The 12,662-nt window shown below is 38.8% G+C and overlaps 1 protein-coding gene across 6 annotated transcripts in view; it reads right to left on the bottom strand.

The window, feature by feature from the left end:
* The window catches only part of IKZF3 (IKAROS family zinc finger 3), a 91,268-nt gene that overhangs the window by 55,154 nt on the left and 23,452 nt on the right, over window positions 1–12,662 (bottom strand). For 5 of the 6 annotated variants that reach the window (XM_039227960.1, XM_039227963.1, XM_039227962.1 and 2 more), the window contains exons 2-3: window positions 10,653–10,706; window positions 8,116–8,217 (exon numbers count right to left, since the gene is read on the bottom strand). In XM_039227960.1, coding sequence (XP_039083891.1) covers window positions 8,116–8,217; window positions 10,653–10,706 — 156 coding nt within the window. The remainder of the gene's footprint in view (window positions 1–8,115; window positions 8,218–10,652; window positions 10,707–12,662) is intronic. The other variant, XM_039227961.1, reaches the window with a different exon arrangement.

Genomic DNA, 12,662 nt, shown 5'->3' with positions numbered 1-12,662 from the left:
CTTTGTCCCCAGCTCCTCACAGAATTCCTAAAACTCTTGGAATTTCCTATGTGACAGGAGTGTCTTTTGTTATTCATAACAATCTCCTTTCAATCATACCTGAGTTTAAACTAATGAACATAGGATGGGACCCTTAATTAACCTCAGGATGGAATAGTCACCAGGAAGACCAAATGATTAAGGGTTAAGGGTTTCAGTCACAACCACCAAGCTCTGGGAAGGGTAGTAGGGACTGGAGATAGAGCTGTATAAACACTCTTGAACAATGAGATTCAGAGAGTTTCTGGGTTGGTGAACACATCAAGATAATGGGCAGGTGGTGTACCCATAGAGGGCATGGAAGCTCTATGCCTCCCCCACCCCAACTCCATACGTTTCTCTCTGCTTCTCTTCCATTTGACTGTTCATGAGCTGATCCTTTATACTAAACTAGAAGTAGTAAGTAAAATGTTCTCCTAAATTTTGTGAGTCATTCTAGCAACTTATCAAACCTAAAGAGGGTGGGTATAGAAAACCCTGCATTTGTAGCCAAGCTGGACAGAAGTGCAGGTATGTGGAGACCTGGTAGTTCCAACTGGTATCAACAGTGGGGGCAATCTTGTGGGACTGAGCCTTTAACCTGTGGGTTCTATGCTCCAAGAGTTAGTATGATAACTGGATTTTTGGATGCCTAATTGGTGTCTAGAGAATTGGTTATTAGTGTTGGGGAAAAAAAAAAATCCCAAAATTGGTGTCAGGAGTGGGATTTGCTAGAACAGTCTGGGCTCATGGAAACACATGGTTTGGGAAGATAAAGGAAGAAAGAGCATGGAATGAGGAACTTCAGATTCCTGGCCATGTGGTAACCTGTGTTACAGAGAAGCAGCTATGTTGTGATCAGTTACTAAAGGTAAAATTATCAAGGGTTTTCAGACTCCCAACTCCTGGGGAGCTGATTCACTGGATTTGTAAGGAAATGCAAAATACTAGGAAAAAGGTGAAATTGGTTACTGTTACCTGAATTAACTAAAATGAAATGAAGGAAGAATTTTGGCTCAAACCTTGATGCTAGACCAAGCTCAGACTTTGGTTGGTTTAAACTTCAGATATTAGGCTAAAAGCTTCCCCAAAAGGTAAAATTTTGAGGTAACAACAAAGAGTACCTCTAAGACCTCTGGTCACCAAAAAGAGAGTTCATATAGAGGAAGGGCAAAGCCATGAAACTACTGAAACCAGGGGGTATAGTGTGAAGGTGTTGTCTCATTTTGTGAATCAGTATCATCAGCTTCTTGAAGAACCATTACTAAAATGGACAGTAAGAGTGACTAATTTAGAGTAAGTGACTACAATGAAAAAGAGCATGTTTGAGTGAGTTGATACCCAACCCACAACTCACTATGGAATAATCACATGTATATGGCTATACAGCATCCAGACACACAGAGAACTATTTGCCTGCATTTATAAATGCCAAGTGGAATGCTGAAATGAAACAGCTGATATACTTTGTATGTAAGCCATATAGGATTGGCTTTATGATAAAAGACATATTCATTCACTGAATATGCCTGCTACCCTGGTCATGGTAAATGCTGTGGTTTAAAGGGGTATTCTAAGAACACACATATTGGGTATGGTATGGTGAGGCTGGTAAAGCTACAAGAGGAGAGAAGAACAAAGATTTGAAGGAAGAAGTTTATTATACTCACAGGACCCTTAGAAGGGTACTGCCACATACCACACAGGATCACAGGGGAAAGCACCAGTGTCAGTCAGGAGGCAGAAAAAAGCAGTGAAGGAAATCCTAGGCTAGCGTTTTTATTGGAGTTTCTGAGAAAAGGCAAGGAAGGCGGAGTGAATAGTTTAGGGTTGGCTGGTTTGAATAATTCTGGAAGACTTTGGGACATAAAATGTTCTCTAGTTATCTGATATACTTGGTTGTAAGATGATTCGGGGCAGAGGAAATATTAGCTTGGTGTATGAGAGTTAGGTGAGGAGATGGTTGGGAGGTACAGACTCCAGACTGGTTGATTTGTATATGAAAAGCATGATCCTGGCTAACTAACCCCTCTATCTGTAAGAATTATGCTATCCATGGAAAAAGCAGTCTTTCCTTAGGTCTGTAAGGAACCCAAATGTCAACATCCAAAATATAGAAAATAAGAGAATACAGTTAATAAAACTGGTCCTGTGATGAATGGATGCCAAAGAGACAAATACAGAATCTAAGAAAACACAGTTAGAACAGCAGGCCCCTTTTGCACAGGCACCCATGTAACCTTCCTGCTGCAAAATCAAGCAACAGTCCAAGAAACCTGAGTGAATCTGCTACCTTAGCTTTCCCTCTTCGGTTTTACAGATGCTAATAAAAACATTAGGTTAATTAACAAGAAAATGAGAAAAGGCAGAAGGGAGCATCAAGGGACTTGTCCCAACAAGGTGGAAAATTGTAAATGGTTATTAAGAAATAAGAATAATAAAGGAAATATTGGTAAGGCCAAAACACAGAAGAGAAATAAAGGGGAGAGCCAAAGGACTCAGCAGGGTGAAAACTTTTAGATTGTTATTGAGAAACAGGATAAAGGAAACAGATATTGATGGGGTTGAAACAAAGGTCTTAAGACAGCACTGTGCAAGGTTGGGTGGACCAAAGGGACCACCTCCATTAAAGGTCCCCAAACAAGTCTACTCTATTCCCTTCAATGTAGAGGAACTTACGAAGTCAGAAGGCAAAGATTACAAACAGAAATCTGATCTGAAATCAGCTAGGGCAATAGTCAGATAGATTAATCTTTGTCATGACAAAAGGGATGGGCTCAACCTCTCACTAGGGACCTAAAATCTTCACCATGTGAAGGTGTAAAATGGTTGGGGGGGGGTGGAGAAGAAAAGTTTGTGGGACTCCCTGAAATGGGAGCCTCATTCACTGTGGCTTGTTATGTGAAGCCCTACAGGGGGCTTCAATTTGACTGAAAGAATATAAAAATGTAAGGGCTGATAGGATTAAAGGGGAGGTTTGGTGGGAATTGGAATTTTTTTTTTAAGTTTATTTATTTATTTTGAGAGAGAGAGAGAGCATGCAAGTGGTGGCAAGGGTGGACACAGAGAGAGAGAGTCCCAAGCAGTCTCTGACTATCAGTGCAGACCTCAGTGCAGACCCACGTAAGGCTCTATCTCATGAACTGTGAGATCATGACCTGAGCCAAAATCAAGAATCAGATGCTTAACTGACTGAGCCACCCAGGCACCCCAGAAATAGGATGCATTTAAAGAAGTTGTGTCTAGGGGCACCAAGATGGCTCAGTCAGTTAAGCGGCTGATTTTGGCTCAGGTCATGATCTCGTGGTCCATGGGTTCAAGCTCCACATCAGGCTCTGTGCTGACAGCTCAGAGCCTGGAGCCTGTTTCGGATTCTGTGTCTCCCTCTCTCTCTGCCCCTCCCCAGCTTGTACTCTCTCTCTGTCTCAAAAATAAATAAATGTTAAAAAAAATTAAAGAAGTTGTGTCTCTTTTACCTGAAAGTGTTATGGGAATGGATATTATGTCTGACTACGGAACATTTCCCTTACTTTGTTTTAGAAACCAAAACCTGTTAATAAAGTCCTAATGGAGGCTACAGTTAAGTATGGAAGGGTTGAAGGATTAAGGTGAAAGTCTGGAGGAAAGCTGGTATGTTTGAAGCGGCTGCATCTTTTATATATGCATGTATTACGGGCATGGACATTGTGTCTGACTAGGGAATCATAAAACAGAAGGCATGTAAATCTGTCTTATTAATTGGACATTCTAAATGGGAATGAATAAGCTTGCCCAAGTCCACAATGTAGAAGAGAAGCTGCAGTGCTGGTAGGAACAGATTGTGTGTGATGGGTCTATATGGAGCATAGACTAGACTTTATGGCAAAAGCCTACAAGTGCTTCCCAGCAATGACGGTTAGGATGATGAAATCAAGAATTCCATTTGAGAGGCAACTGAAACTGCCCCTATGACTTCAGAAAAAACAATCTTAACATCTGGAATACCCATGATGTCTTAGGTGATGTCACAGAAATGCTCTAATGCTTCTGGAAGGGCAATGCCCAGGGCAGTTTCATAATAAAATGGAAACAGTTTATTCAGGATTATGCCACCTGAGGAATGCAAGCAGGAGGAGGACAAGCAGTGAGCCTGTTTTCTCCTAGGACTGACTTTGGAACTGTATGAGGCAGCCAGATTCTATGATTACTTGGAAGTACCAATAAACAGCTATTGACTGACCAACAAAAAACTGCTGGATAGCAGTTCCAAGATAAATGAACAATATCCTGTTTGGAAGACCACCACTCTGATTGAAGATGTAAAAACAAATCAGCTCAGTGGGATGAATTACATGCTGTTTTCCTAGTAGTGATGGAAGAATTGAATAATGACAAAAGCCTCTACATTTTGGTTTTTACCTGACTCAAGAGTGATGGCTAGCGGCCAGGCCATATGGATAGGCAGAAGGAAAACTAGTCAGTTATTGATTGATTGATATTTATAAGGATTATTTATTTAAGTAATCTCTACACCCAGTGTGGGGCTCGAACTCACAACCCTGAGATCAAGAGTCACATGCTCTACTGATTAAACCAGCCAGGTGCCCTGAAAACTGGTCTTTTAAAGGGATGCCCATATAGGGCATGACCATATGGAAATTACTGTGGGAATCTGTGGAGTGCATTAAAGTAGGACATGTTGAAGCCCCTCAGAAGAATCCCCTTCCAGGTTTGTAAGGTGACTGGAACCAAGTGGAATCACAGTGTACTTGAAGTGGCCACCTGGTGTCCATGAAAGGTGTAGACGTTTGGGGACCACAGTAATATAGAGGGCTGAATTTGGACATATTCCTTTTGCACTCTCTGAGTTTCAAAATGCCAATAATAACTGTTCTATCTGCCAACAAGAGAGACAGAGGCTGCCTATGGCTATGGGGAAGATTTCTCAGAGGTAAGGCCCTACACACAGCTGGCGAGTGGCCAGTAGCCCCAGGGGGGCTACAAATTGGTTTTGACAGAATAGGCATTGACTCGGAACTGTGTGTTGCTTACCTGGTGGTAGATGTAAATGGACAGGGTACTAAAAAACAAAACAAAACAAAACAAAAAAACCGAACAAACAAAAAAGCCCTACAACCCAGATCAGAAGATACTGCACTAATTTGGATCACCAAATCACATTTCTTCAGGATAAGAACACACTTTATGGCCCATAATGTCAAATGATGGGCAGAGAGATACCGTCCTCAGAAGAACAGTTTCATAGAGAATTGGAACAGGCAACTGAAACACTGGTTGTTTGAAACAGGGGAATGTGTAGGCATGAAGGGCTGGTTTACAGGTCTTCAAGAATGTGTGTTCACACTTAACATGAGCAGGGTTAAGAGAATGTCTCTGTTGATAGATTCCTTCTTTTCTGGGGGATCTGGGGAAGAAAGATGGGGGGGGATGCTAGTGTGACTATGCAATTTTTTTCCATGAGGGGAAAATATTGGTATGATTATAATTCTTCCCATGGGGAGAAAACACTGGTTTCATGACCATACTTTTTTTTCTTCCCCATATCATCTTAACTTTCTTTTTCCTATCTGATGCAGTAGTCACAGATCCAGGGCTCCAACGAATGCCAGAAACAGAGATGATTCCTAACCAAGAAACTGTAGCTACAGGTTTGTTTGTTTAATTTTAACATTTATTTGTTTTTGAGAAACAGAGAGAGAGAGCATGAGCAGGGAAGGGGCAGAGAGAGAGGGAGACACAGAATTTGAAGCAGGCTCCAAGCTCTGAACAATCAGCACAGAGCCTGATGCAGGGCTCGAACTCATGAATCGCAAGATCATGACCTGAGCTGAAGTTGGACGTTTAACCAACTGAGCCACCCATGCTGCCCAAGTAGCTACAGTTTTCAACCTTCATGTCAGAATTCTTAAAGGCCTGATAGGGTAGGTTGTGCCTTTAATCCATTTGGCAAAACTGAGGTTAACAGTGAATGCAGCTATACTCCTAGTGGCAAAAATAGCTTGCTAGTTCTGTACCTAAGTAACTCTACCCTATATGAACAGGAGTGGATTGAGGGGGAGGACATGCTATACTAGTATTGTCATCTCCAATGTAGACTAGCAGTGCAGCTAAACTTCGTGTTCCTTCCAAAAGTGGAAAAGTTCAGGTAGATGAAGAGAAGAAGGAATAGTAGCTGAGGGTAAAGAAATGAATCAATTGATTATGTAATGAAGGGAAATCCAGAATTAATTTAAAATCTCAAGAGAAGCTGGGGCACCTGGGTGGCTTAGTCGGTTAGGCGTCCGACTTTCGCTTGGGTCATGATCTCGTGGTTCGTGGGTTCGAGCCCCGCGTCGGGCTCTGTGCTGACTGCCAGCTCAGAGCCTGGAGCCTGTTTCAGAGTCTGTGTCTCCCTCTCTCTCTGACCCTCCCCTGTTCACGCTGTCTCTCTCTATCCTAGAAATAAAAAAAAAAAAAAATCTCAAGAGAAGCTCAGAACAAGAGACTAATAAAGATTGTCTCTCAGCTCAATTATACCAGATGCTGAAAAGGTGAAGCCATATATTTCTGAGAACACTCCTGATTTTGGAACCTGACAAAATCAAATGGAAGCCTGTAAACCTGAGTGACCTCACCCTGGGAGGCATTTTCAAATGATATGGTGATGGACTGGAATAATTATTAATGACTGAATGTGACTGTAGTAATGTGCCAGTATCTTGACTTTTATGATCCTTTTTAAAAAATTTTAATGTTTTATTTATTTTTGAGAGAAACAGAGAGTGAGCATGGGAGGGGCAGAAAGAGAGACACACACACAGAATCTGAAGCAGGCTCCAGGCTCTAAGCTGTCAGCACAGAGTCAGGTGCAAGGCTCGATCTGTGAGATCATGACCTGAGCCAAAGTTGGATTCTTTTTTTTTTTTTAATGTTTTATTTATTCCTAGGAGAGCTAGAGAGAGAGACAGCGTGAGCAGGGGAGGGTCAGAGAGAGAGGGAGTCACAGACTGAAACAGGCTCCAGGCTCTGAGCTGGCAGTCAGCACAGAGCCCGACGCGCCACGAACCGCGAGACCATGACCTAAGCGAAAGTTGGACGCTTAACCAACTAAGCCACCCAGGCGCCCCCAAAGTTGGATTCTTAACAGACTGAGCCACCCAGGTGCCCCTATGATCCTTTTGCTATAAGAGATTTGTGGTCAAAGACCAGTGGGTAGTCTATGGTAAAATACAAAGATATATTTGGTCTTTGTCCCAGTTTCCTGGCACAACAGTCCCCCAAACCTTGGAATCTCCTGATAGGAGTATCTTTTGTTATTTATAATAATCTCTTTTCAATCACACCTAAGTTTATGCTAATGAAGTGACTTAGGGTAAAGGCCCTAGTCAGGACGGGTTGGTCATCAGAAAGACAAAGTGACTGGGGGACACTGGGTGGATTCTGAAGACTGACCTCTATAAAAACTCTTAAATATACTTTGCCTTATGCATCTCTTCCATCTGGCTGTTCTTGAATTGTATCCTTTATAACAAACTAGTAATAGTAAAGTGCTTTCCTAAATTCTCTGAGTCATTCTAGCAACTTATCAAACCTGAGGGGGGTGGATGTGGAAAACCCTGCATTTGCAGCCAAGCTGGACAGAAGTGTAGGTAACATGGAGACCTGGTAGTTTCAACTGGTGTCGAAGTGAGGACAATCTTGTGGAACTGAGCCTTTAACCTGTGGGTCTTTTGCTAATTCCAGGAGTTAATATGAGAATTGAATTGAATTATGGGACACTCTGTTATTGTTGAAGAATTGGAGAATTGATTGTTGATGTTGGGATATACCCCACAATTCCTATAATGAACATGTATTATTTTTACAATAGAAAAGAGTCAAACATTTAAAAAATGAAGTTAGTATAACTTAAACCCCGAATAAGCACCTTAAATTCTCAAAGTTTGCTGATATCCTCTAGTAAATTATTAAATATTAATATTTGTAAAATGAACAAAACTTAATTACTCTCAACTCAACCGACAAATGCAAACTTTCCTTGGAGAGTTCCTGATTTCTTCTACATATTTATCATCAACCATATCTATAACAATTTTTAGTCTGTACACAATGGCTCACCTCCTATATCTTCATCTTCATTGGTTGGGCCTTCCACACTGTCCACATTTTCTGTTTCATGAGGTTTGGTTAAATCATAGTCATTCAAAATCACTGGACCTTCTGGGAGATAAAAAGAATTTTAACTATGCAGTCCAATTTTAAAGGTTTTTTTTTATAAACATGTATTACATAGACTCCCATTTCAGTCTAATCTCTCAATGATAGACAATATCCTTTTTATATATACACCAAGTGGAATATATGTAATAACTCTTGAGATTTAGAAATATACTCAGGGTGCACCTGAATTAAAATGCATTCATGTTCCTTCCTGATAGAAATTCTCTCTCTTTCGGTATGTCACACAATATTCAGTAGGATGCTATTGCTATTTATGACCAAGAAGTATTTATGTAGTGATGAGAAATGCTGAGCTCAAAAATCCTTGCATAATCTGACTTGGGAAGATGCTTTCCTAAGAGGAAACCTGTAAGCAACTGTATATCAAATCCTATTTTTTCTGTTCACATTATAAATGTGATTCTGTGGAAAACATATTGCCTCTCGAGTTCCTTTATTTCTTTGAGCATTTACTAAATGCTGACAAGCCTAGAGATATGAATAGGTAATAATTCCTGTCCTCAAGGAGCTTATAATTGGCGGATATAGATAAGACAATATCACAACTATAATGCAAGACTCAGACAAGAGATAATGCAAGTCTATAATGCAGACTCAGACAAGAGAGTAAGGGAAATACAAAGTATTACCAGAGTTCATAAGTGAAAGGGAGAAGACATAATAAAAGCATGCTTAAATAAACAGCAAACTTGTTAAATATCAAGTTTAACAGAAATATACTTTTGTACAATAAATACTGATAATATTAGACATTAGAAAACAAGGAACAACGTAACTGGTATTATTTCATGTACAAGCATAGTAACTTAAAAAGATGTTAACAAAAGAAATAAACTAAAAACTTACTCGCTTTCTATCAAACTTTTTTTTAAAAGTTTATTATTTTGAGAGAGAGAGACAGAGCATGAGCAGGGTAGGGGCAAAGAGAGAGGGAGACACAGAATCTGAAGCAGGCTCCAGGCTCTAAGCCATCAGCACAGAACTGACATGGAGCCTGAACCCACAAACTGTGAGATCATGACCTGGGCCAAAGTCGGACGCTTAACCAATCTGGTTGCCCCTCTATCAAACTCCTTTTTAATGTTTAATAAAATATTTACTGACTACCTACTACATCCAACAAATAGTCAAAGACACTGAATTCTGTGGCATTTATGCTAGGTGAAGTAGAAGAAGTGACTAGAAACTCTGCAGTGGTAGTCCCACCTGCATCCATGACCGAACAGATGGAGCAGGACTTGTGCTGGAATACAGGAGTAAAATAGAAACATATTTCATAAAATCCATGACTAAGAGATGCTGAAAATATGGTTATCATGGATTCATGTTTTGATTTATAAACACATTAAGCTCCTAACTTCAGCATATTGTAACATGTACTCTATGAACACTACGACACTGTTCTAAATAGTAGTTTACTTTTCTCAAGCTTAAAATGGCTAACATAAAGTGCACACCTGAACAACTAACATGAGGTACAGGTTCAATTAAAATATAAGGTTATAACTGATTATAACAAAGGGTACTCCAGTAATTAATTTTGTAATATAGCACAAATTATGATCCAAACAAAGTGAGTTAATCCATCTACATAGAAGTTATTTTTAGGAAATAGATTATTTTTAAGTGTCTCTAGTTTATTCTGGAGCAGGAGTCAGCAAACTATGGCTTGAGAGCCACAAGCCATGGATTGTTTTTATATGGGCCCACGAAGTAGGAATGGTTTTTACATTTTTAAAAGGTTGTAAAAAACAAAGAGGAATATGTGACAGAGATCCTATATTGCCCACAAAGTCTAAAATATTTACTATCTCTCCATTCACAAAAAAAAGTTTGCTGACCACTATCTAGAGTGAAAAACACAAGCTGATGAAACATAAGCTACTACATTGGTCAACAAAAACTGTCTTTATTTAAACTAGTCAGTTAAAAATAATTAAAGGAAAAAATAAAACAGTGGTCAACATTAGGTTCGGATCTATGATGCCAAATAATTTATATAATCTAGGGGCACCTGGGTGGCTCAGTCGGTTAGGCATCCGACTTCGGCTCAGGTCATGATCTCATGGTTCGTGGGTTCGAGCCCCACGTTCGTGGGTTCGAGCCCCGTGTTGGGCTCTGTGCTGACAGCTAGCTCAGAGCCTGAAACAGCTCAGAGGCTGTTTCAGATTCTGTATCTCCCTCTCTGACCCTCCCCTGTTCGTGCTGTCTCTCTCTCTCTCAGAAATAAATAAAACATTTAAAAAATGTTTAAATATTTTTTATACTCTAAATGGATGAGTTATTTTTGTATCAGAAAGAGAAAACTACATTTCTTCCCAACACATTTCTATAGTGTTTTTACTATAATCAGAATATCCATCTTTCTTTGGTAATTTCAGTAAAGGTATATTTCTAGAAAGACCTGATGTTACCTGTGGGCAAAGACTGTTCCTGAGTGCTTTTCAGTTCCACATTTGGTTTTATATCTGAAAAGGAAAGGATTATAAATATTAGTTACTTAATTTTTTTCAGATTTGAGCATTCTAAATTTAATAAGGATGCCATTTTGTAAGCTTTAGCAGATTTCCTCTTCAGAGCAGAACTGTCCTTTCCCTCTACCCTCCCTAAAACGTACCTGAAGGAGAATAAAAGAAATTATTTACATAGCAATTGTATTTTAAAGAGATTAAGAGTAAAAAATTAGAACTTTATACTTAACATTTCTAGTACTTTTCTTTTTTCCTTGAAGACTTGAGTTCCCATTTGGTATTATCTCTCTTCAGTCAAAAGAGCTTCCCTTAGCGTTTCTAGTAATGCAACTATGTGAGTGACAACTTTTCTTAGTTTTCATTTATTTGGAAATATCTTTATTTTCTCTTCAATTTTATTTTTTTCTTTTTTTTTCTCTTCAATTTTAAAGGATATTTTTACTTGATACAGAATTCTGGGTTGACAGTTTTCTTCCAGCACTTTAAAAATGGCATTCTACTACCTTCTAGGCTCTATTGTTTCTGATGAGAAGTCAGTGATATTTGTATTATTGTTTTCCTATATACAATGTATTCTTTTTCTCTGAATGCTTTCAAGGTTTTCTTTACCGTTGGTTTTTTTTTTAAACATTTTTTAATGTTTTATTTATTTCTAGGAGAGAGAGACAGCGTGAGCAGGGGAGAGTCAGAGAGAGAGAGGGAGTCACAGACTGAAACAGGCTGCAGGCTCTGAGCTGGCAGTCAGCACAGAGCCCTTCACGGGGCTCGAACCCACGAACCGCGAGATCATGACCTAAGCGAAAGTCGGACGCTTAATCGACTAAGCCACCCAGGCGCCCCTCTCTACCGTTGGTTTTTCACAGTTTGACTATCATACCTAGGTATGATTTTATTTGAATTTATCCCACTTGGGATCACTGAGCTTCTGTAAATTTATGTTTTTCACCAAACTTGAGAAATGTTCAGCTATTATTTCTTCAAATAGTTTTTCTTCTCCATCCTCTTGCTTTCTCCCTTCTAGGACTTCAATTGCATGTATGTTAGACTTTTTAATATTTTCCCACATTCCTTGAGGCTCTCTTCTCCCCCAACCCCAATGCTTTATTTTCTCTGTTGTTCAGATTGAATACTTTCATTGATATACCTTCAAGTGTACTTATTCTTTCTTCTGTCCTCATAGTTTGTTGTTAAGCCTGTCCAATGAGTTTTCTATTTCAGATATTATAATTTTTAGTTCCAAGATTTCCATTTTGTTTTTTATCATAGTTTCTCTGTCAAGATTTCCTATTTGTTAATTCATTACAAGCATATTTCCTTTACATCTTTGAGCATAATTAGCATAGCTATTTAAGATTCTTGCCTTTATTTATTTATTTATTTATTTTATCAGAATCAACAAACATTTATTGTGGTCACCACGAACCAGATACAATGTGGTATTACTTTTAGATTTCAACTCTGTACCTTAATCAGTTTCTCAAACTAATATTTATTATAAACTGTTTTACTACACATTAGCCTAATAACTGCACTATCAGTTTATGTTGTACATACCTCATTCTCCCCTGCTCCTACCCATGAAATACAAATCCAAACACACTTTATATGTGGTCCCAATTAAAAATTGCTGATTTCAACCAACTTGACAATAAACTATAAAAGAAAAAAAATTCAAAATAAATTGCTGATTTCAATTTAATTTTCCAATTTCTAATAATGACACAGATGTTAATGGGTAATTTAATTAATAGAATCTGTAGTGTAGGTTACTCAGTGCAGCGTTTCTGTTGTTTCTGCATTAGATCATAAAACAGAAATATTCTAAGCCATTCAGAATGGAGAGAGTAGATTTGGATATGCTTATACATATTATTTGTTCCCTAATCATTTTCTTTTTTTTTTTTTTTTTACAAATAGTTTATTGTCTTTTTTTTTTAATTTTTTTTTTTTTTT

Source organism: Hyaena hyaena, unplaced genomic scaffold, assembly GCF_003009895.1.
Source record: "Hyaena hyaena isolate Hyena2069 unplaced genomic scaffold, ASM300989v1 scaffold_29, whole genome shotgun sequence".
NCBI classification, from domain to species: Eukaryota; Metazoa; Chordata; class Mammalia; order Carnivora; family Hyaenidae; genus Hyaena; species Hyaena hyaena.
Note: the sequence above shows the minus strand (reverse complement) of the source record. Positions and strands in the feature narration are given on the sequence as shown.